Source organism: Melospiza melodia, chromosome 3 (assembly GCF_035770615.1).
Source record: "Melospiza melodia melodia isolate bMelMel2 chromosome 3, bMelMel2.pri, whole genome shotgun sequence".
NCBI classification, from domain to species: Eukaryota; Metazoa; Chordata; class Aves; order Passeriformes; family Passerellidae; genus Melospiza; species Melospiza melodia.
Genome location: NC_086196.1, coordinates 46,419,052 through 46,445,040, shown reverse-complemented (window position 1 = coordinate 46,445,040; position 25,989 = coordinate 46,419,052). Strand labels below are relative to the sequence as shown.

Below are 25,989 nucleotides of genomic sequence, written 5' to 3'. Positions count from 1 at the left end.
CTTTGCTGTGTGCAAGATATCATTGCTTCCTCCTGGACCCTTCTTTCTCTGAAGTACTGAGCAGAGCTATGGGACAGCTGTTCCAATATCTTCTTTTCCCTTTTAATTCTGAGTATTTCCTGTCTGTCTTTATATGCTTGCACATTAGGATAAGCACAGAGCACTTAATTGGAAAGTTCATAAAGTCTATTAAAATCAGTATAAGACAGTGTTAGTACTTTCTGTGATAAGCTTCAGCACACTGCTTAGTCATCATACTTTTATTATCTTCTATCACAGTCTTCCTTGCTTGCAAAAGCCTCAGCAAGTCACCACATCTCCTTCTTTAAGAAACTGTGGGTAGTTCTCTCCACAGCTTTTACAAGGAGCAGCAGCGAGTAGGCACTAGCTTTTTGGAAGTAAAATCCTTTATTTACACAAGAATATGCTTTTCAACTTACTGCAAAAACCACTAATTTATGAACTATATGTACAAAATTACTCTGAAGATAGGAAGAATATTTTTTCTTTTATTTACTTATTCCTTTACAGCCTTCCAAGCAAGTTGCACTAACTAGAATATGTGCAGTATATCCACAAACAAGTTAATTCACATGTATGTGGTACCCATCAATTAATTGTTTTGAAGCTTTTCTACTTCTTTGCATTGTATGACTGACCTCTGAAAAAAAATAATAATTCCTGTGTAGTTAAAATAAATCTCCTGCTGTGACTTTTATTACCAGGACAGGTAAATGGAAAAAGCACATATGCAGTTATTAGAATTATTTAATTAATTTTCTCACATTTACAATTCAAAATAAAAAATATGCTGAGGTTTGATTCTGCTTGTGTTCAGGGAAAACAGTTTATGCATTTAACAATGATTTTCTAAAAGCTTCCATAGGTCTTACTGGGTCAGAAACATAACCCTATTTCTCTTTTTGCTTTTTCTTTTTGGTAGGATGATGAAGTGGTTCTGCAGTGTACCGCAACCGTTCACAAGGAGCAACAGAAATTGTGTCTTGCTGCAGAAGGATTTGGCAACAGGCTTTGCTTTTTGGAATCCACATCTAATTCTAAGGTACCACTGAGTGTTTTAATTGTCATTTCATGTCACGAAGCAAGGATAGTTGTAACATTGCTTGATTTGATGTAATATACACAAATCTGTCAGGGAAAAGGGACAAATCAGGTCTATCAAGAATAAAAGGAATATTTAATGCCCATTAAAAGAATAATTTTTCATTTGTCCTTTGGCTGGACTCTAGTGTGGTGTTTTCAATTTATTTTAATTTACTTTAAAACTAGTTTACTTTTAAACTAGTTAGCTGCAGAAGGCCACCCCAAATAATATGCTTGTTATTTTGCTTGTCTCAACTCAGTTGCAGTAAGCCACAGAGCAACTTGTGTACTGCAAATTGAAGGACAAGTTGATTGCTCTGATTCTAACTTCACAGAAAAGAAAGCAATTATTATATTTGTAGCAAGTTTTTATTCTGTGTCATTTATGTTGAAATGATTATTACTTTGAGACCTGATTCCCTATCTGAGCATAGTGCAACTATCAAAATTACCTCATCTAACACACTTTATCTAAGCCTCCTCCAACTCTGGTATATATGCAGTAGATAGTTTCAAAAAACACCTGTGCTGTTTATTGCAAAGAAGGGACTGTGTTTCACAACCACATATGCTGAAATAAGTGTTATGAAGACAAAAATGGGCCTCCTGAGGGCAGAAGTGGTTTTGTGGACAAAGAAATGGATATACTTGGACATTTTTTTCATAGAAAGGGAAGAATGTTGTTTAACATATTTTTTTCTTTAGTTAAAATATAAATATTCAACAAGAAAATATAATAAAGGTAAAGTATCTGAAAAGACATCTAGAAAGATTTAGAACAAAAAATGATGGTTATCTTGCCAGCTTTCATAACATCACTTTGATTTTCTCTGATACTTCACAGAGTAATGCTTCATTTTCTGTCTCATCATTTTGAATGCATTATTCATAATAATAAATTTTTCACTAGGATATTAATGATTCATTATAATAGCGGTGATCTTGATGAAGTAATTCATGCTGCTCTGTTTTAAATGAATCTTTTTAACAATAAAAATGTGCTAGGATAGAAGTGGTTGTAGTTCTAGTTGCCTGTGAGGCCTGAAAGATTTATTTAATGAATTTCTTATCATTCAGTAGGTTTGGATATTAGATCTACAGTCACTCTCTTCCCATATAAAACTCCTGAATATTCCTGTCTTTAAGTAATACAGTGTAGATTTCATATCAGTTTTGTATGCTTGTTTGCTGATGCTGCTTTTTCTCCTTGTTTTATGAAGCAATCTGTATTCTGCTCATTCTTCATGAGCTTTGGGGCTAAAAAAAAAAACAAAAAAAAGAAAGCCCATGGAGCTCATCTGGGTTTAAATTTTGAGGGCTGACAGTTGCTAGGATGAACTCATCTGAAGTCATTCGTAGATATAAATACTGAGGGAGCCATAAAATTATCAAATCCTTAAAGCAAAGTTGACTATAAGTAAGAGTAAATAAATTTTTTTTTATCCCTCATGTCTGTATCTATAGCATGTTACTGTTGCATTATATAAGGAGGAACATAGGAAATATTCAAAGAGGTGTGATAATTTGAAAATAGTTCCAACAAAATTCTTGAGCCTGTTAAAATGCATGTCTAAGAGGCTGTTTTCCAGGTAGACTGGGATTGTGATGCCCTTTAATGCACATCATAGTGGGGCATCTGATTTACTCGCAGGGATCAAGGATGGGATGCAAACCCTAGCACCAGTAATAGGCCACACATGAGTAATAGACTTCAGCTATCATCCTGGACTTGCATTTTTGAGAATGCTTGTTGCTATGCTGTGCTTTTCTCCAGTATCTTTCAGGATGTGGGTCCTCATGGTGTAGCTGGTGTTTTATTAGCACAACTTCTTTGTGTGCACTTTCCTGCCCCAGGATCACTAAATAATTCACACTACTTAAGTAATGCTCAAATTGAAGATATATCTGAGAATAATTTGCTAACAGCAGACTATTAATACTTATCTCTGTACAGCAATAACACTGGGAGATAAGGCAGAAGATTTATAGGCAAAGTAAAACAAGTTCACTCACCTGTTCCCATGAGCAGCCAGGTGTTCATCCTGAGGAAAGCAAGGCTTTACGATGCATCATGGTGGCTTGTGAAGACAAATGCTGTCATTCTGATCACTCCCTGCTTGCTTTTTCATCTCCCCTCCTGGGCATGAGGTCGTATGGTCTGGAATATCCCTTGGGTTTGTTGGAGTCTGCTGTCCTGGCAGTGTCCCCTCACAACTCCTTGTGACCTCAGCCTGCTTGCTGGTGGAGAGGGTTGAGGACCAGAAAGGTCTTGACATTGAGCAATTTGCAGCCTTGCACTAATTGACCCCATATATTGAAGAGCAAGATAAGAGATAAACAAGACATCAGGTCTAAATTATGTGTAATTTTACTAAAAGGAGACAGTCCTGAATATAAAACGTACAGGCTTTCTCAAGATAGACTCATGACTACCTCATCTGTAGAGACAGAGCTCAAGAAAAAATATTTCTATTTCAATTTCTACCAATTTCAAAGTAAATGTGTCTCAAAAGGGATCTTCTAGGAATCGGTTGGAAGTGTCAAGTGTATAACAATATTAGATTTATAAACCATCAAAAATTTTTAACATTGAAAAAGCTGTAGCAGCAAGAACAAAACAAGGAAGACATGCTGAAGACAAAATTTAAAATGCTTACTTTCCTTATCTCATGTGGTTATTTCTTCAGCAAGTTTTGTCATATATATAGCATGAATTTTTTATTCATGAAGAAGAAGAAGAAAATAAGGGATGGCTGTCAGGAAAAAAAGGCAAAAGCCTCATTGTCGTGGTTTGACCCCAGCCAGCAGCCAAAGCCCACACAGAGTGCCTGCTCACTCCCCCAGTGGGATCAGGGTTGGGACCAGGGAGAGAATCAGAAGGGTAAAACTGAGAAAGCAGAAAAGGCCTTGGCTCTGTGCAAGCCCTCCTCAGCAATAACAAAAACATTTTTATATTATCAACCCTGTGTTCAGCACAAATCCAAAACACAGCCCTGTACCAGCCAGTGGGCAGAAAATTACCTCGACTCCAGCCAAAATCAGCAGACCTGTAAACTTCTGTTTAGGCAATTGTCTGTAGGTAATTTTGCTTCATCATTGCTTGCTGTACTTTTAAATTCATCTCTTTTATTAAAACATGAATTAACTTATCTCAAGATCAGTGAGATCTCTTTCTTTACATTTGAATGTTAGTTGCTGCTTTCTTTATATAAACATATTGGTCATATGAGGAAGTCTATTCATTAAAAGATGATGTTGTCTTGCTTGGGAAGTAATTTTTCTTTAGACTTAAATAATGCATGGATTGCCGAAAAGGAAACAAGGTGGAACTGTGTTTTAACAGCTTCTGAGAACTATTCCTGTCCGTAGTGCAGAATGAATAATACTCAGCTCTGGGTCAGTCACAAAAGTGGTGTTGATCCCTTGTGAATGACTGCAGAGCAGAACATTGAAAGCTAAGTTATGCTTTTCTAAATGGCATAAGGGTTTGGGTTTTTTCCCTGTTTTTATGGCAGGTGGTAAAATCATATTCATTTCATTATGCCCTGAGGTATGGCCCTACTTTACATCATTAAAAAGTACTGATAAAACTATGTGTGGGGCTTTTTTCCCTCTTGAAGTCTCTGTAATTTGAACTTGAGAGAGGGGAGGATAACATAGTGAGGGTTTTTGAAGGTCTAAAAAGGCCACCCAATTTTTTTTGGTGGTTTTTTGTGTTTTCCCCTTCATTTAACTTTGAAGAAGGCAAGAAGGCAGTGCAGTGTGTGATCCTAAGGTTTGATCTTTTTTACATATACTAAGTTTCAGTGCTGAGAGCAGAGTCCAGAAACTGATAATAATTCTATTTGTAAAGTTAAGGAGGTATTTCAAATGGAAGACTTTGATAACTTATTTTCCATTTTGCTTTTGAAGAGTCTCTTCTGTATCAGAGTGGAATGGTTCTTCAGATTTGGTGTATGCCAGTTGGTTGAGAATTCTGACTCCATTATCCAGAGTATGTTAGTGATGCTCTATTTTTTGTTGCCCCCTAGATGCTACTGTTGTGTAAGGGAGTAGAAAATAAAGCCTGATGGTAAGAGTGACATATTGCTTCTTGTGCTGACAAATAAAAATAATTAGATTTTTTTTTTTTAGTCAGATGAATTGGCTGGAGCTGGACAGGTGACTATGCTTAAAGGGAAGAGGACAATGTGGGGAGGGGAACTGGAGACTGTTATACCTGGCACAGACAAGGCTACATGGAAGTATGATTCTTTAGGTATTTATGCTAGCTGTTTCCATGCCAGCAGTCAAATTATGTATGGACGTGTCTGGAGAAGGGTGTCATCCTGAATGGTGGAACATTGGCCTGAACTCCTGTACCCTGATTGCCTCTGGGAGAAAAAATCTTTTCTCTGTTTGTCTTCCAGAGTGTAAGATCTGAAGGCAAGGGTTGCCTTCTTTTTTTGTCTTTTACAGCAAACGTATTCTCAGTGGCCAAGACAAATAATCTGTCTCCAGAGAGACTGAGTCTGAAATTCTCTCTGACAGCTGAGAAACAGTATCTGCATTGTGCACAGTTTTTGATTGTGTAAATCCAAATAGATAAAAAAGCATGTGTTGTCTATTAACATATGGATGCAAGCAGATACTTTTTGAGCAGTTAAAAATTTGGTCCGTTCTCAGAATTAGATCAGTATTGTTTGCTTGTGTTTACATTGGGTCACTCTGTGAATATGTCATTTAGTAAGGTGGTTGGTAGAATTTTTTTTAATGTAATTGCTGTGGTTAATTTCTGTACATGAGTTTCCACTTCATCCTTTTCTAATAAGTAAAAAAATTTGTCAGGGCTTTGTAGCTGCACCTCTAGGGCCATTTAAATTGCTTTTGTGTCATATTGCCAAAATGATTATTCACATTTAATGATAAAGATGGCATTTAATCGTATGTAATCTTATGTTCAGAGGACTACATTTAGCCAACTTTGACTAAAATTGGTGATTTCAATAATTTAAATGGAGAGAATTTATGTGTATTTGCGCGTTACTTGGCCTACTTGACATACATAAATTAGACACAGAAACCAACATAAATGTTTATTGAGATGGAAATGAAATAATTTAAAATGAATATGAAACATTTGGACTGTGAAAAACACTGTCAGATCTCCATGGCTGTAAAGCAGCAATGGAAATATGGCTTTTGTATCAGCTGAAAATTGTGGGCATTGGTACTAGGTATAGTAATACAGAATATTTGTACTGTCCCCTGTAACTCAGGTAGTTTTTAAAAAGAAAACAAAATTGTGATATCAAGCAGGTCACCACAGACTAAACAGTGTAATAATCATAGATCCAATCTGTGAAACATTAGTATTTTCATTTTTCATTATATCTCCTGTTGAAGCAGATATTTGAAGTTTTAAATTCATACAGGGATGGATTATTTCTGATCTTAAAGAAATATTTTTATCAAATCTGGTTTTGCCTGAGATATACATTGAGGTTTAGCTTAATAAGACATTATTTGCTACAAAATACGAATTTAAAACTCTTCCTGTCTTCAAACTACATTCATGAATGGAAAAGAGTTTATTTTTAAATGATGCTCACTCACTTAATATTTTTAAAAGTAAGACATTTTTATAGGCCAGTTCTCTGGTTTTGGGGATAACCTTGAATGCTTAATACTTGTTATTTGGAACCCATGGAGTTTTATTATAACACTTTAAATGTATTGTGTACTTGGGATTTTCTAGTCAAAATGTATTTTAGAAATATGTAAATCGATAAAGGACCTGGAAAAACAGCTCCAAAGGAAAGTTCTGAATTCTTAAATATGCTGAGTTCATGACATGTAATCTGAACATACAGTGACAAAAGATGAAAGATAGAATCAAAGTAATATTGTAGGTGAGTTTAGTTGATGGTAATACTCCAAGTGATGGCACTGAATGAAAGGATAGTACATATGATATCTATGCATGCATCATTTCATTGTCTGCTAGCAACAAAACAATGCAAGAAAGATTTCTAAATCTCATTTTTAAAATATTAGTGAATTGTTTCACACTAATAGTGACATAGACCATCCATTCAAGAAACTTAGCCCAAAGTTATAAAATTTATGAAATTTAATGAACCAAACATGAGTTGTAATTTCTCCAGATGAAATGTGGTTTGCAGCTTTCATCATTATCTAAATGTATGTTAAAAACAAACAAACCCTAAATGTTTACAAACCCACATATAATGTGGGTCTTTTTTCTTTGTGTAGGGGTTTTTTTTTGGTGTTTGTTTTCATTTGTGTTTTTTGTTTTTTTTTTTTTTTTTTTTTTTTTTTTGTAGAACAGATGTAGGAATTGCACTTCTGGTCTAAAATAAGTGAAGAAAACCTGAAAAATCCCATTAAATCAGTTTTCCTTTATAACTGTATATCCCAGTAACTGTTTAGGCATCTTATTACTTAAAGATTAAAATGTAAAAAGAAGTAGATATTATGGTGAAAAATCTTGTCTGAGATATGGCTGTAACACAAACACTGTGATCAGATGAAGTCAGATATGTGGTGTACAGTCCTGTAATTGGTTTGGTAAGTTTCTAGAGGCTTCTAAAAGCCTGCCAGTTTGCTGTGATTTATTTTCTGAGTCCTAACATTTTTAGCTCAGTTCCTAATAAAAAGGAAAGTTGCTGTCATTGCATGATCGGTTTATCTATTTGCATTTTGAACAGTCTGTTCAAAGCAGTGCCTTCATCCAAGTGCACAGTTGATGGGTTCTGATGGTTGGGTTTGGCTTTTCCCCCATTTAGTATACAAACCTTGTGACTCTTTAATAATCTTGGGACTATATGTTAAGGACTGCAAACAGATTACTCGTCTTCACCAAATGCAGTAACTGTAGTAAAATACAGTAAGAAACTCCTTGAAAGATAAATAAGTGATATATAGAGGAAATCAAAAATATTTTGAGGTAGGAGTTCTTATTTGGGTACATTCATGTCTGATGCAAGTTAGAGTGCTGGCTTTTCAGTGCAAGCTCACCCCAGAAGCTTCAGACTTGCTGCCTTACCCTGGGAAACTGAACATCAGAAGGTTACACAGCTGGCATGTTCTGCCAAGTCCCCTGGAGCTCAGCATTTTAAATATTTTCTCTCAAGGGTTGGAGGGAAATGTACTTCATTAGTACATGCAGAGTAGTTACAAAGCAGTCATTTGAGTTTTAATTAGACTGATATGTAGCTACACATCTGAAAACCTGAAAAAACATTAACAAATCTGTGTTTCAAGCTAAGAACACATAAAAGTATAAGTGCTTATTTTAAGCTTTTTAGATGAATGTTTGTCTAAAACAGCAGTTCCAAATTAGCTTTGTACCTTCTTTGCACTTTAAGTCATGGTATTGCTGCTTTGTACTCAGTATTTTTAAGAGCTGTTAGTCTAAATTTGGTTCAGCAGACTCCTACGAATAATCTTAGCCCAATGGGCTCTCAGAAATAAGGGCAAAGAAATGTGGCCTAATAATGAGTAAATCTGTGTTTGAGGTATCTAATATTGATCATATCTGAAACAAAATGGAAAAAAGAGTATAAAATATTTTTTTGTTTATTTCTTAAGACGTTTTGAGACAGACCTTTTGGGTTGTGATTTTCAAGATTTTAGACTTTACCTCCTGTTTTCTTCCCCATGAAAAAGGAGGAAGATTATTTGTGCTTTTGAAGCAACTGACGAATGCTGTAGTTTGCTATCATAAAAAGAATATTTTCATCATTAAATTAAGAGTTTTAGTTTATAAATAGTCTGAATAGTTTATAAATAGTCTGAATTGGATGTGGGAAGTTGGGCAAGTGGAAGTAGTTTGGAGTTTGAAGATGTATGCTTTGTGACCCTGTGTCTGAAACCCAAATGCAAGTCGTTTTAGTTACTTTCCTAGTGCTGACTGTTGGGTTACCATATACAAATACAAGATTAACTTTTTCTGGTTTCACAAACAAAAGAACAGTTGCTTTATTTTGCATTAAAAAAACACAGGTGAGATGGTAAAATAAGTTATTATGCTCCTGAAGATTATGCGTAAATGCTCAAGGTTACAGTTCAGGCTGCTTTTCCTGAGTGTTTAATTGTTTTTGAATAACTGCTGAATGTCTGCTGTTTGTTTGAAAACCTGTACGTAATAGAGATGAATGTGAGTATGTGAATAATGCTAATGGATTTTATGGAGCTTTAACTCCTTCCAAGTTCTCTTTTTCTTCCCTACTGGATATAAAGAATATATTTAGAAGTGGGAAGTTTATTCCATCTTCCAGGTGTTTGTACTCTTGGCATACTTACGAAGACACCTTGCACAAAAGTGTTGCCTTTTCATGAGCAATGACTTTTTACATGTGGTTAAAAATCAGGAAACTATTGTCACTGGGCTAATTTCAAACATCTGATACAATGTTCCCTTAATACTTCAAACTCTGCTTCTATCCCACATCTAAATGTCTTTTAATGATAACAGGGACTTAGGAATTTCAGGTTTTCTTGGTGTTTCTCCTAGTATTGACCAATTATATTTGCGCAGTACAAAGTTTACAGCTGGCGATAAGGCAATAATTGACAGAACTGCAGATCAAAATCAAGAGTTGTTCAAATAGCTTTAGATAATGTAGGATGAATTATTTTTGATAGTTTAAGATCCTTTAAACAGCCAAGGTATGTATTGATCTTTAAAGGAAACAGCAGGGACAAGCTATTTCTACATGAAGGAAAATTGCAAATCTGTGACATTTTGAGTACTGTGAGAGAAAAAGAAACAGTGCTAGTGCAGGACTTGCATGAGAAGTTTGGACAGAGGTCCCAGAAAGCAAACAAATATTCTACTCAGTGCAATGTGAAATATGAACTGACTTTCTAAGAAACCATTTGAGTGCCCATTATTCAATAAATTAGAAAGTCCATCAATACAGAATTTCTCTTTCTAGTGTATGTAAGTTGATTGAGTATTAGCAAATAAAAAGGCCAATAGAAATTTAAGTCAAATTGCAATAAGGTCTTATTTGTAAATAAGAAGCATGCCTAATTTGATTAGCTGTTTTAAGAATAAAGCTTAATAAGCTTTGAGTACCATATTTGATATTTGATTTGGTTGATCTGAAGTACACTAACAATAAATTAAGCCCCTTTGGGCTGATACATTTGAAAAATGCATCATAGAATAATGACAATGTAAGTCTTCATTAGCTCAGATTGGCAAAATAATTCCTTTTTGTCTTGCATGTTTCTGGCCAATTTATTACGGAGGTGATACACGTACCTGTCTACATAATTCTTACTAATTTTTTTTGGTCTATTGAAAGGAGAATTCCTTAGAATAATTAATGAAAAAGAATTTTGGTTATTTTGAAGAACTTTCAATTATGTGGTATTTTTTTGTCTTTTTTTTTTTAGAAAATAAACCAATACCAGACAATTGAAAGGTCATTTTAAACCCCAGCATAGACAGAGACCTGAGTAAGGGAGTGAAACCTCTTTCCCTGGGTAGTTGAAAGTTAAGGTATTGGCAAATTGAAATTAGAACCATCTAGAAAATGATATGTGCTTGTGTGTGATAGGTGTCTGCAAAGTTCTGTAGTTCTCTTTTTATCTGATGTCAGAATGTGAAATTTTGAAAAAGATGATCTTGACTCTGTGATAAAGGAAGAAACTCCAAGTTGGTCAATGATATAAACGAATGCCATATTCTCAGGGAGGGATGATATCTCTGAACTTGCTATACTCCTCCTCATTATACTCCTCACTGAACATGTATTCAAGTGTTGCAGGAAAAAAAAGTCCACAGGTTTAGGTCCTTTAGACTGTCCTTACCATATCTAAATTTTTAAGCCTCTTGCTTTATTGCTTCTTGCATAATTCACTTCTGAGGCAGGTGGGAAATGCATGCGGGTATTTCTGTCTAGACAGTAGTTTGTGGAAGCTGTTTGTTCTGTGTGTTACTGAATGATAAGTAAAAAATTATTTAAAGCACCATTTGGTTTTATCTTAACAGCTTAATAGCAATATTTGGACACCCTAGACCAAGAAAGAACAAAATTTGAATGTTAAGGACAAATTACTCTTGCAATTGTTTTATTTGGTAGTTAATAGGGCTGTATACTAAAACAAGTGTTTGTTTTTGCATTATGCAGTGGATGTTCAGATGTAGTGCCATGCCCAGGCAACAAGGTGCTTTATATACTTAGACATTGATACATAAGCCACAGTTTCTAAGTGTACACGGTGAGCTTTTTTTTCCAAACAGATATTTATTCCTGAAAGTATTATTGCACTTTTTATCAGCAGTGGAACCTTGTCAGTATAAGTCCTTAATTCCCGGGAATTTTCCTGGCAGGCAGTGTTTGCTTTTAGGACTTTTCAAATCCTTCTGTCCCTGGCCCAAATCATCTGCTAGAGTCTCTCTTGAACTGCAAGAACTGCATTATTAAATATAGATTTTTTTTTTTACCAAAAAACTTTCAATATATAACTCTGATTGATTTGCTTTACTTTTCAGAGGTGGATGTATATATCTTCTAAGGTAATGTATTTTTTTAAAATATAATTTTAAACTGTCTTGCCCAGGAGAGAGGTGATGATGCATCTCCTTTCCTTCATTTAAGGGCAAGTCAGAGGTGAATCAGAGCGTAAACTCCCAGTGCCCCATTGAGCAATATTTGATTTTCTTAGGTACACAGGTTGACCACTGATTTCAGCAACATACAATGGAAAATATAATAGTTAAAACTTTACAACAAAATCCTTAAAAGTTAAAATTTGATGTCTGTTATGTTTTTTAGTCAATAATTTATGAGATAAATAAGCAGATTTTACTTTTCTTAGACATAGTTTTTCATGTTTACTGCAACGTAGATGAATTGCTCATAACAGTTGGTATTCTGGGAGGATTAGTGTTTATGTTATTTGGATGTACTTTTAAATGTGAAAATTCTACTGTGAAGATTTCAGATATGGGATAAATGTAACAGTAAGAGAATCTCAGCAAATAATGGCCTATTGGTTATTATGCAGGGCAAGAACTTCCGCTGACACAGGTCAGGCTGTGTCACTTATTACAGGTACAAAACATGTGCATGTCTGCCCTATTTGTTTGATCCTGAAAGGTTACAGGGTTGCTACTTAGAAATATGACTGTTGTAATGTGTTTGGTTTATATTAAATCTGGTCAGGGATTAGGAAGATTTTCCTTTTGTCTGTCCGGTATGTTTTTCAGAGAGGGACAAAATAGTGTTTTATAAAGGTCATCTTTCTGATGCTGCAGGAATTAAGGGTAGAGTGCTTCCTTCCAGGTTCTAAAGCAACAGTACCCTCCCATGATAATAATCATCCTAGATTTTTCCATTACTCGTTGCAGTAGCTACAAATACAACATAATCTCTGAGAATAAAAGGGAACGTTAAAGTTTTGAATTATACCCATAAGATTAGCATAATAAGATAGAATTTTCAGCATTAATATGAAGATAAACAAACCACATTTTTGTTAATTTGGATGTGTGCCTAGACCCTCTGTAGTGCTGTTGATCCTATGAGCTTTTCTTCTTTTATTAATCAGCATGAAATTTTCCTAATTACCTTAAAAATGAACACATTTTCACTGCACTAGGGTGATACACTATTAATTAAGTTCATCTAAGCTTCTGGCTACAGCAGCAAATGTTGTTGATGGGAGTTGAGCTGATTGACCAAGTTTATCCATCAATGCTGCAGTGTAGTTGTACGGCTCCTTACCTAATATCACTTATATCTCTTGCAAAGACTTTTAAATTTTCAAAAAGGAGATAAAAAGGAAAATGCTCTCAGTAATGTAGATATGTGGGACTTATGTCCTTAGGTTAGAAAGGAGACTAGAGGGAAGAGATGGAGGGTAAGAGGAAAAAGCCTCTTATCCATTTAAAGATGGAATGTATGCAGCCCTTAACCTATACAGAAAGCAAATACCTTACCAGGAATTACAGCATCCAAGTGATTAAGATAGTCTTCTCTGTTAATAAAATGGCCTCAAGACCTTTGACAGATTTCAGGATCAAAGCTATTTCCAAAGAGCAAAAACTGAAAAATTGTAAGATGAAACTCTGTTTTCAGCATAAAGGAAAATACTCTAATTGTACTTTAGTAAGAATATCTGAAGTAGAAGTAGATTTCTTATGGATTTTTAAAGAAGATTGTGAGAAGGAAAAACCCCAAGTAGTAGTTTCCTTCTATGCTTTCAAGTTTTTACAGATTAAGTTTCAGGCACACAGACAATTTTCTTTGCCAATGAGCTCTGCTACACAGCAACCACCAGATGACATTTCACTCTCTGAAAATGAAAGTGGGGAAGGAATTATGTCTTCACTGCTGTGCAAACTCATAGAGAATAAAAACTAGTTACTCCCTGTAATCAGACAAAAACTACTGTAGAGGAGTTTTTGATGTATCAACAGAAAGTATGCTCAGTATATCAAGGTTTCTTCCACTGCTGGTTTTATTCAGTCTAATACTTCCCTTATGGGAGGCTTCTGCACTTGGAGATCTGGACAAGATGGTGAACTTTCTATATGTGACCAGAGAGAGTATTTTAAGAAAATTAAAACAGTCAGTTGTTTAGGTCAGATTAACAAGGAGATCAGCATGTGGCATAAGCAACCAACACAGTTCAAGAAAACCACTGAGGGCATGGAGCGGTCTTATGTTTTAAGATTTGAAAATGGAACGATTGCAATGTATTTGTGTCTGGCCTCAGCTCCATCACTAGCTGGTTTTCCCTGTGTTTGTCTCCTCCTTCCTTTTTTTTTTTTTTAATTCTAGTCCATGTTCTGATTTTATCCTCCTGTCAGTTTCTAAGTTTTATCTCTGAAACATCTGAAACAATTTTCCTGTGCAAAAAGGACTCTTTTGAGCTTTCAGATGTTAACAAGAAACTTTTCACTATGTGAAAATGATGTTTTTCAGGAAGTAAAACATGCCCAGATTTTTGAAGTTTTTCCTAGAAAAAAGTGTACTTGTGACAAAAAGCCACTTCCTTGTCAAGCTGCTCTTCCAAAAACATGAGGACATTATAAGTTTTAGGTAGAGTAACATGAAAAATTTTCAATGCTGAAAATTTCTCTGCTTTTGAGGGAGAAAACTGCTTGGGATGGAATGTCCTATAAAAGCCTCATAGAGAAACTGATGGTTTCAGACTGAAATAGTCAGAAGCAGCTGATAGCAAACTTTCTGTAGGAGGTGTCCAGGCAGCCTTCACAGCGTGCTCATGGTAAACACACGAAAGTTTGACACTGCTCCTGGAGGAGTTCTAGGGAGCGGACAGAGTTATTTGGCACTCTACAGAACTGAAGCTGTAAGGCTCATAATTCATTCTCTGTCTTTTCTGCTTTGGGATTTGATGAGTATGGTTCATTCTGTTTGGCTGATGGGACTTGGTTTGTCAGACCCATATATTTCTGTTCTGGGTCCATTGTTTCGATGACAAGCTTGAAAACAAGGAAAGCTGGGCCTTCTATGTAGAGTCCTAGAAACAGAAGTTTTTCCTTGGTTATATTGAGTGTGTTTCATCACTGTCACCAGACAGAATCTCATTTAAATAGAAAGGGCTGCCAGAAAGATAGAGATGTATAAATTGAAATGTAACTTGAAAATAGCTGATGGGTTCAGTTTCTTTCAGGCTACTCCCACAAATAGGACTACAGATGTTTTGCTTAAATTCTGTACTAAAATGAGTTTTCTGAGTCCTCCTACTTGGATTCTTGAGGTTAGGCCTCTAGTAAATGTGCTAGCATTAAAAAGAGTTATGAACACCCACATCTCATTTTTTGACATCAGGCTGCTTAATTAGGTGATTGATTAGGCACTGATGTGAGAATTCTCAGTATACAGTTAAAAACGAAATGCCTGTAAGTCCATTTAATTGGGAATTGGGTTAGAAAAATAAGAAGCTTGCAAATATCTAGGAAGACAAGTAAAGCTGAGGTGAAGCTGCCTATTCTTAGAGACAGAATTCTGTTTGCTGATGCAATTTATTATCCTTCAGTCTTGTACTAATATTTATGAGAGGCAGAAGTTCAGTTTACATTCACAAGATTATATGCAACATATTATTTGAGCAGGTTGTGCATTCCAGTGGCTTGTTAGCACTGTGTGATTGTCAGAGTAATGACAACAGCACTGAGTTTTGTGTCTCAGCCTCTTGCTTTCCTTGGAGTGTGTAAATAGAAAATCTCTAGAAAATTAAACTGAGGATAATTAATACATCCAGTACCCATGATTCACCTGTGGGTTGGAATGCAGTTAGGGTTATTTTGAAATATATTTCAAAAGCTTTACTTGAAACACCTTTTTAATAAAGGGTATGATTATCTAATTTGCAAATCTGCCTCCCACAGAGTAAAGCGTGGTTTAATATGCAAATATTACTACAGAAAACTAGTGTCCACAATAAATGTAGTTTAAAATGACAGGAAGAATAAAGAATTCACCAGTTTTCTAAATAATCCAATAATTACTTCAGTAATGGGTATGCCTTAAAAATTCCAGATGACTGTTACATTTATTTTAACCTCTCTAATTTTGCTGATTGGACTATTACAAGCCATGATGAAGGAACAATAGAAAAAAGGTAATAATAATTTATTGCTTTTCTCCTAGAGGTACTCAGCATCCTTTTGAAATGCAATATACAATTTCTATTTATGTAATAACATTTAAAAAATTGAACTGCTTGCATATTAGGCTGTAATTGTGACTGAATAGATTTTCTAAAAAGAAAAATTGATAAGAGGGCAAATCTAAACATAAACTGGTAGCCAAATCAGTAATGCTTTAATTAATACTGAGATAAACTGGAGTTACTACTATTTACCTTATAAGTCAGTGAGTATATTTTATATTCAAACTGATTTTGCAAATGTGTCAGAAATGAACTGAAAATAAATTATATTGAATACTGCCATTGCTTATTAGAATTTTCCACTGATCATATGAACTGAAGTGGTACAGATTCCCTGGATTGTCCAAGACCATTATATGCTCTGTCACAAAAAAACTCAATCTATGCTTTGGAATATGAATTAATTTTCTATGTCTTCATTTAAAAAGTTACTGCAGCAAGTATAAATATGATGAAAATTGGTGGAAAAGAAGGTTGAAGATTGCCAATATGGTTATTTATATCTGATGAGACCTCTGCTTTTGAGCTGATCAGTGTTTGGGGTTATAGTTTGTATTATGTTATCAAAATAGAAATGTATTATTACCATTTAACTGTTAGTTAAACTTGGTAATTTTGATGTTTATTAAAAGTGCATTTGTGGGTGGTTAGACATGTAGCAAAATATTTTCTTTATAATTATTAATTATTTAATAGTGTGTTTATAGTCTAGCAAAGCAGTCACTGAAATATCTGCCAACACATTTCACCTGTCCTCAAAAAAGCCTGATGCTGAAAACAAATTGCTACGGGTTTTCCTTGCAGCCACTAGAATATGCAGTTGCTCTCCAGGCTGGGTACTAAAATGTGCTATATACTGTGCAGGAAAATATTTTTCAGTAGAGAATGTTAGACTGCCATAGAATACCTTTATTTTTCATACGCCATCCTCTGTGTGTGAGATAATTTGACAGAAAATAAGATAGATAATCAGAGGTCTGGCAAAGACTCTGGTTTCTTTCCTTCTTTTTATTTTATGCTTTGAAGAGATGGAAAAGACACTTGTGAATAATTTTTGTTATATTTAAATGACAGCTTTAAAATTACTTGGAATTACTGTCTTTGGAGGGGGCTATTCAAGAGAGGAAACTTCAGTCTGTGTCTGAGGCCCAAAGCCTCATTCTTTAAATCCGTAGTGTTAAAAGCATCAGCATTGAAATAAAGTGTAGAGAGATGAGCGGAGCTCTAACTGAGCTAAATACATTGGCAGTTCTGTATCTGTCTCCTGTTTTTCCATGCTTTGATTGTTGTACGTGCTGGGATTGATGCAGTCATGCCTGTTGGATTTTCAGTAGAGCAGAGCTGGCTGAAGAAGTGTCAGAGAGGAAGGTCTAAATCACATGCTTCCTGCAAGCATCAGTAGGTGCAAAGCTCTTAAGGGAAAAACATTTCTCTCTGAGGGCCTCCAAGTACCCAGGAATTCATGCAGTGAAGATGAGGTAGGATAATGTGCTCTCCCTTTTGCCTCATAAAAAAAAACCTGTCTCTAACATTTTGCTAGACTGTAACAACACAGCACTTCTTTCACTTAATTAAAGCTAAGCATCTCATACATTTCTCCTAATTTACTCCTGAGCAGCAAAAAGTGTGCCTTACTCATCTGCAATGAGAATAGCTGAAAAGTGTTCATTGGGACTTCATGCCTTAGTCTTAACAGGTAGGAAAGGAAGTGCTCATGGCGGTCTTGAACATAAAGGAGAATGACATTGATGAAGGAAAAGTGTCCTAGATATGTTGGTTTGATCAGTGTTTGGAACGATGCAGGATTTTTGATATTGGAGAGTATATAAAATATTTGATATGTCCAAAATTGTATGTGTGAGACACGTTCTGCCAGCAAAAATGCTACTTTAAATAACAGCAATAACAGTGGGAATATTGTTAAGGAGACTTGGTTTGGTTATAGATGCAGACAAGTTAGCCTTGACTCATTTCTGAGCACAGTGTATGGAACATTTTTTCTCTTTTGTTTGTACTCTTGTTTGTCAGTTTAACTGGGCAGACTGGAGGGTGAGCTGCACTCTTAGGCTGTGAAACTTTCTAGACTGGAAAACTATCCTTACGTTAACTGAGTAGAAGCAGCAACTTGCAGCCTGAGATCTCTGAGTGCTCTCTTTCCTGCTTTGTAACATAAGGGCTAGTGATGGTACTTACATTACAAGGATGTTTTGAAGACAATCTAATTGGTTGTTTGTTGGCCCAGTCTTACCATTAGAAGCACTGTTGTAGTGTCTGACTAGCTACATAAGAAAAATGGTAACAAGAACACTGAGACATAATGAGAGACCTGATTCTGAAGGAGTTGGCGGAAAAAATATTTCATGCCAAAGTATCATTGCATAAGTCAGTCAAAACCCATGCAACAGAAGAACCTATTGAAACCTTTTCATCTGGCTGAAACTTAAAGTACAATTTTACATTAATTTCATTGAAATATAGGTATTGGAAAATAATGAAAGATCTATTATGCATTAAACAGACCTGAATTGCTGTGTTTAGTAGGGGTGAACAGAAATATAATAAGCTAGTAAGATTGTGAGGGATTCTGAGAAAACGAACTTTTGGGGGGGGGGGGGGGGAAGATTTTGCAACTAACTTTTACAATTTGGCCTTGGAAGTCGCCTCTTCACTTTGTACACAGTTTGAGTAAGTGTGCAGTTTTACAGCTTTAGCAGCAAAAGAATTCATGGTGTAAAAAACTGAATTCCAACAGTCAATAAAAATACTCCTAAACTAAAATATGCAACTAACATGAAAAGAAAATAGAGAAGGGATGCAAAAAAATTTCTGGAGGCAAGTAAAGGTGTGTAGGAGTTGCATTTCTATTAACAGAAGAAAAGATCCCCACATAAAATCTAATTTTACTTTGCTACTTTGTAACTTAGACATTGCTATTACAAACTTCTTTCAATTTTATATGAATTTTTATGATAGTCTGGGAAATTAACTTTTCAGTAGTTCAATGATCTTTATTTCAAGCATGTCAAGTTAACTTTTGTAATAATTTTTGTAAGACTTTTTAGTTTTATCCCAGTTAGTGCAGCCTGTAGTGAAGTATAGTGCCCTGCAAGGATTAGAAGCTGCTGGCTTGGCCTTGATACCTGGTGTCCACTACTTCTACTATGAAAATTCATCTTGACCTTCATGATAATCATGAGCTCTGGCTAGCTACCATAACCTAAAGACTGAATTTGGTTTTCCTCACAATCTGAGCATAATGTCTGGGACACATGTTCCATGTGCTAATGTCCAAGCAGACCCATCATTGCTTTACCTAGGAGCCTTTCCACTCCCAGTTTTTTTTTTCTGATTTTCTTTGTACAACTTGTATTGCTGCTCCTATTCCTTCCAAGGACCACATCCAAGAAGAGTCTACCTCTATTCCCTGTAATCACTATTAGATTTTTAAAGAGAATTGCAAGATCACTCTCCTCCTCTCTGCAGACACACAGGGGGAATGCACTAGCCCTGACATTCATGGCGATCCTCTGCTGAACTTGATGAAATTCGTTGATTTCTTCTTTCTTTGAGAGTTTCTTTCTTTCTTTTTGATGGGACCTGATTCCCCAGGTATCAGCACATGTTGAGCAGAGCATTGCTTCCCTTTACTGGCTAAAACTTAACTGTTGCAGCCCAGTATGTGGCTGGATTTCGTAGCCTCAGTGATTTATTAGATCTTTGAGATCCATGGATGGTGAGGCAAAATAGAGCCACTGGAGAGTGCTACTCATCAAATGTGTTACTAATGTGATCTCATGGTTCTCTTTTATCTAGAATGTTCCACCTGATTTGTCCATCTGCACCTTTGTGCTGGAGCAGTCTCTGTCAGTACGGGCCCTCCAGGAAATGCTGGCTAACACAGAAGAAAAGGCAGAAGGGGTAAGTTATTAAATATTCACCTTTCTTTATCTTGCAAAATAGTACTTTTTTCTTATGGTAACACAGGTTTCATGGCTGTCACATGCTTATAGCATGATTGTGCTGAATTTTCCTTCTTTGCTATGGGAATGTCTGTATTTTTTGGAAATTATAAGCACTTGCAGTGGTCCACTGAAGCTTGCTAGAGTTGTAAATTCACAATTTCAATGTACTGTGAGTCAGTATAGAGTTACAAGGGTGTTTTAATTTGAGAATGTCATATAAAGCTTGATCACTTCTTCTGAACAAATAAACTTTCTGAGCATTCCTGACTATATTGGGTGAGACTGTTAATAGGTCTTAAAATGACTTGGATGTATGCTGGTTGTGTCTGGAAATAATCAAACTCACGTGTATGCTCTGAGCTAAAATATACTGTGACAGACCTTTAAGCTGAAGATAAAATATTATTGAGCTTGGTGGGCAAGAAATAGGAGTCTGGAAGATGAAGGATATAGGAATTACTTAAATCCTATAAGAATTATTACTATTATTCCTAATAGGAATTAATTTTTTGACTAACAAATAGTTATTTGCAAATAAATCATAGTAGTGTAATTATTGTTCCCTGCAGTGCAGTTAATTTGATTTGTTATGCTGTAATTGAGTGCTCCATATGCACCTTATAGTGTTCATCTGAATGCTATGCTCTAGCTCAAATCCTGTTAGTTTTTGAGGAAGAGTGACTGTAGGCATAGGAGTTATACAGGCAAAAGAGAAGTAGGTGTTAACCATAAGTCCATCAGTCAAGAAAGGTGGCAGGAGATAAGCATGCCTCTGATATTTATGGGGATGCCTCAAGAAACCAAACTAATGTACAATAGTCAGTCCCATGAAATGCCGGGCACTTAGACTGAAACTGGTATTTGGGAAATGGAGTCTGGGAGCAGTCCCATGGATGGTCCAGAGTGTGTTCTGCAGTGACAATTTGTGACAAGAGAATGACAAGCATATCGGAGAGAAGAGGTGGTACCAGAGTAAGCAGATACAGACTTCTTAACCCCTCTTCCCTTACTTTGTGAATACTGAAACCAAGAGCAAGCAAATTCGCAGGGAAAAAAATAAAATCAAAAGAACAGACATACACAGGCATAATGTCAAAAATGAGTCAAATCCCCAGGATGTACAGTGATAATTGTGTATGACCATGTGTGTAAAGTAGAGCAACGGTTTTCTTTCTGTTTATTCCCAACAGATGTGAGCAGGGGCCTGAACTAAAGGAAGTATAGGGGAATGTGTGATAAAGTAATGCTATAGGGCAGAATGCAGTGAATGAAAAAGCATTCAATTTTTGAACATGAAGTACTGAAACTTTTTTTAAATCATAAAATCAACTTGCAGATTTTCTCTTGCACTGTCTTTAGCAGAGTGCTGGGGCCATGTGTTAGGAGAATATTTGCTTTTAATACAGAGATCACACCCAGAGAACTTTGGAGAATGAACAAACCTCTGCAGAATGATCAGACAATGTGAGCTCGGGTATTCTGCTGGGAACAGGGCAGACTTAAGAGAGCTTTTTAGGGGCTTTAGGTGGAATATTTGCACTAGTTCTGGACTATTTTCTGCACTTGATGTGAGTAGAAAAAGATTTTTGTAGGACACCCGGACCAATGAGACCTACTATGTTTGGTGGTAATCTGGTATTTTCTGGAAAAAATTACTGAGGTTTTCTGTGCACAACCATGAAGGTCAGAATTCTGGACACTTACACCCCTGCCCAAATAACACTGATGGGCAGCTGCTCTGGTCTACAGTGCTCTGTACTCAAAGGTCTTCTGAGATGTGCACAGGAAAGATAAAGCAAAGTTCTGAGTGTGGTCATCATGTGGCTCTTGGCTGTTTACAAAGTAGTTTACTGTGCTCTCAGCACCTATTAAATGGCAACACTAGCAGAAGATACAGCTATACCAACAGAGAGAGATAGTGTTCAGTAAATCATAAATATATTTCTACTACAATGGCTTCTATAGAAAGGCATTAGGAATCTGCTTGTGTCTCTTGCATATTAATATACTAATATTAGAGGACAACAATCTTGAAAATAATGGTTTGTAGATGAACACAAGGTCATGTTTTCAAGGTCTATATTTTTCTTTTTAGTAAGTCTCTGAAAGCCAAGATGGTACTAAAATGAATGACTATGTACTTGCTGATAAATTAATAGAACTTACATTTGTTGTCTGTATGTGCTTTCTATGAAAAATACATAAATTTTGCCTTTGCATTTATATTTGCAAGTCATAGGCCAGGTACTTATATAGACAGCATCATATCTGTTTGAAGCAACTGTTAAAAAAAGTTTTAAGATACAAGGTAATTTTTCTTGCCTGAAGTACTGCTGCCTTCCTAGAGAAGCATCAATTATTTTTATTAAAATAACAGTGCTTCATTTAATTTAGCAGAAGAAAGTATAGGAATTTTTTGAGAAATTGTTGCTATAAACTGGTTTCAGTGTGACCTCAGTTTTCTAGTGGAAAGAATCCTGCAAAAGGAGGTCTTTTCAGTCCTCAGTTACTTTTCATTGCATTAGAAATCATTAAGATGCTGTGCTTATTATATGCAGAGTGCTAGTTTGCCTTTTGTATTGTGTAATCTCTTGAATGCTATGTTTATATAATAGGTATTCTTGTTATATAACAGGTAAGTTAGCAGTAATGTAATGGCTGAGTACTATGAACAAAATCTCACGCTGACTTGAGTCAGAACAATAAGCAGCTTTCTTGTGCCTAAGAAAGAATAACTGTGTGCACTTACTGGATTTACTGCTATTTCTCAATTAGTGTGCATTAAAGGTGCAAGGTCTACTCTGCAATAAATACCTACATTTTTAGTGCAAGAATCCCAAAATGAAAATTTCCATACTTTGTGAGATCAGTGATCTATCTGAGTATACCTACTTGACTCTTCTGAACCAGATAAATGCTAGTAACAAAGACAATAGTGAAAAATCACTGAAATTTCCTTAGAAAGAATGTGTGTAGTGCTCTGTTTCTTCTAGGCACTGAGTAGTTATTTTGTGCTCTGAGGTTTCATCATTTCCCTGTAAAATAGTATGGTTAGCTCAGACAATTTATTAAAACACTGACATTCATGGCTTGCTTGAATGGTTTTGGTTTCAAAAATAAAACGACAACCTAGTTTATTTGCTTAGGCAGCATTATTTTCACTTTTCATTTTAAACAGGTATTTTTTTTATATTTTGCTGGGACGTGGAGTGCTGCATGTATGTCCCACTTTCATCAGTTCCTCAGCAGGAAAGAAAGAAAACACCAAAAACTAATAAACCAGAAATAGATGAGGGAAAAGAGATGACTCTTGTGGAGATGGAATAGTAAATAATTGTATAATGAGGAGTATCATCACATAGTCTGGGCTATGGTGTGTTAGGCAAGCAGAATTACAGGTGCAGAGTCCTAAACAAGGGTGACCTACAGCCTAGGTATTATTTTGTAATATTTTTGGCTCATTTTCTTAGTGTAACTTTTTATTATTAGAAAAGCACACATAAGATGAAGATGGAAGTCCTTATGTTTTTATAAAGCATTTAAGACCATAAAAAGCATTCAGGCCATCTATTCTTCGCCTCGTTGTTATTTCCAGTGAACCTTCTCTGGACCCAAGTGCCTTGTATTTCACTAAAGCTCATTAGTTAGAGTGATTCACCTGAGAAGGTGAATCTATTGCTTCTGGAGTAATTTAGGAATGGTCATTGCAACTTCTTGGAACTGTGTTTTTCTTCTGATTCTTTTTCCTTTGATTATCTTTTTGGGTAGTTTGATGTTTTTTTCTTTTTCTAAAATAATTTAAATCACATCTTTCTTTTCTAGATTCAAGACCTCTATCATCTAGTACTTTTTTCTTAAAGTAAAAATGATTAAATACCATAATCAAATCAGTTCCTGGAAATTTTCCCTAATTTTCTTAAGAAGTGAAGCCTGGCCATCTATCCATTAGTGGTCTTGAATTCAGCAACTTCTGCAATTTCTAGACAATACGAACAATATTAGAAACAGGATTAGGTAGTTCTTTCAGATATGATGAATATTTGGTAGGAGAAAGGGATCTAACTTTATATATCCTATAAGAGGAAAGGAAGGCAGAGTTTTCTCTTTTACCATCAATTGCTCTTGTGCTGTTGCACCTTCTGTACAGATTTTTTTCACTGAGAAAAGGTGTCACAAGGACATGGGAAGGAAGTTGCCAGGTTTCAGGTGTGAGGGAGTGATTTATAATTTTGTGGCTTCTTTCAGTTTTGAGATTTAAATGACTTTTTCATGAAAGTTAAGCAACAGACCTGTACATTATATGCTGTTACCTGTTTCACATTTTATGACAAGGAGAATTATTTCCCTTTTTGCTGCTCTATACCCAGTAAAAAAGGGTATCCAGAAGAAAAGATATCCAGACATATTTGACATGGAAGAATGCCAGGTATTTACTTAGTCTCAGTTGGTTCAAAAATGATTAAGATTTTGTCTGAAAGGTTTTTCTTTTTATATAATCCTCAAGCAAACATGCTGCATGAAAAATAGGTATTAAGATAAAAATTTGCCAACACGGTGTGCAAATTAAAATTAAGCGTAAAGTAACCTTCATAAAGCCCATTGCTACTAACTATTATTTGAAATATTTCAGAGGGTTTTTCATATGATTAAATATGAATTATTTTTTCTAGTGGGACAATCTGAGTATTCCAAACACCATTACTCTCAGTATTTATATAAAAAGGGGCTAGTTTGAACTTTCATTCTATTCTAATGCCTTTGTTACTTCAGAGATAAAAACCAGTTTTGTGTACAGTGACTAGGTACAGGAAATTAAGTTAGTTTGGCATTTAAAGGAAATTTTTCTGTAAGTGAGCAAGCACAAAATCATCTATCATCTGTGTTGGCTGGAAAAAAGAATTCTTGTTATTATGCTGAGTTACCCTTGGTTTGCCTGTGTTTTCTGAAATATATCCAACAGTCTCATTATATAAATAATATACTATTTTTCCACCTTGTTATGTCTTTTATAGTACCTGATGATAATTGTAATCAATGATACCACTGAAATTTGAAGATTCTGGATTATATTTTACATGCCATACCTCATGAATACACTATATACATATGTGTGTATTTATATATGACTTATAAATACAGGTGTAGAGGACTTGCTTTCGCATCCCAGTGTGTTCTACATCGGTGTGTGGATGGGAGCCCTTGTATCCCAAACAGAGGATTGTTCTTAACTGCACCATCCCAATGGAGTGATTGAAAACTCTATTAGTAAATTGTCTTTTACAGAGATTTAATTAGTTTTTGTCAGCAGTGGTAAAACATTCTCTTCACTCTGGTCTACCAGAAGACTGGTGAGTGCCAAACCATTCCAATTCTACTGCGGTAGCATACATCCCCAGGAAAACCTCATATCATTGGAAGGGTGTAGAGTAAGAGACATCTATTTTGGTGAGAGGTTGGAAAGAGCAGTGGCTTCTGGAGCTGCTGTTTGTTGATCTGTGCTTTGTTCTCCCAACACAAGGTATATGCATGGGCGTTTGTTTTTTTTTTTTTTGTTCAGGTATATGTAGGAGTATGAGACTCCTGTAGGGTTTTTTTTGTTTGTTTGTGTTTTGGTTTCTTTTTTTGGTTTTTTTTTTTTTTTTGGGTTTTTCCTCCAGTTTTATCAGCAAAATATTTGGAACATTCAATTCCTTTGCTAATGGCTAGGTTTCATGCTACATGAAGTGCTCGCTGGTAAAATCATCTGCACTTGGAGTGTAATGTGTTTCCTTTGGAATTGTGTTTTAATGACTCCAGCAGGACAGATACACCAAACTCACTTATCCTCAATGGAACCCAGTGGATTTCCCTCAGCTGCTTTTGTGGCCTTTCACTTTGAGTGTCAGCTTTTTGCTTGCTTACTAGAATAGCATGCAGTAGTAAAATAGGTAAGGATTTCTTTGCATGTCACCTGTAGCAAGAAGGTGAATGTTTAAGTAGTTACAATTTCTGTTTTGAATGACATGATAAACTAGGTACTAGAATACATCAGGAGAGCTTAGGACTCTCTAGAATTTATATTGAAATTATTTTAAATGTTTATTCAGAAAATCACACTGTATGTGTTTTTTTTTACTTCTGAAAAAACTTGAAGTATTTTTTTTGGTATTTGTCTTTCTAGATTTCATTATACGGGGGAAAAATTTGCTCTCAGTTGCCTTAGTAAGCCTGAAATTTGTTTACTTTTAGGCAAAATGAAATGTAGGGTTAAATCCCTTTTTAG

The 25,989-nt window shown here is 35.5% G+C and overlaps 1 protein-coding gene across 10 annotated transcripts in view; it reads left to right on the top strand.

The window, feature by feature from the left end:
- Positions 1 to 25,989, top strand: part of RYR2 (ryanodine receptor 2) — a 381,629-nt gene that overhangs the window by 93,386 nt on the left and 262,254 nt on the right. For all 10 annotated transcript variants that reach the window (XM_063151586.1, XM_063151578.1, XM_063151584.1 and 7 more), the window contains exons 2-3: positions 944 to 1,063; positions 19,579 to 19,683. In XM_063151586.1, the coding sequence (XP_063007656.1) occupies positions 944 to 1,063; positions 19,579 to 19,683 (225 nt within the window). The remainder of the gene's footprint in view (positions 1 to 943; positions 1,064 to 19,578; positions 19,684 to 25,989) is intronic.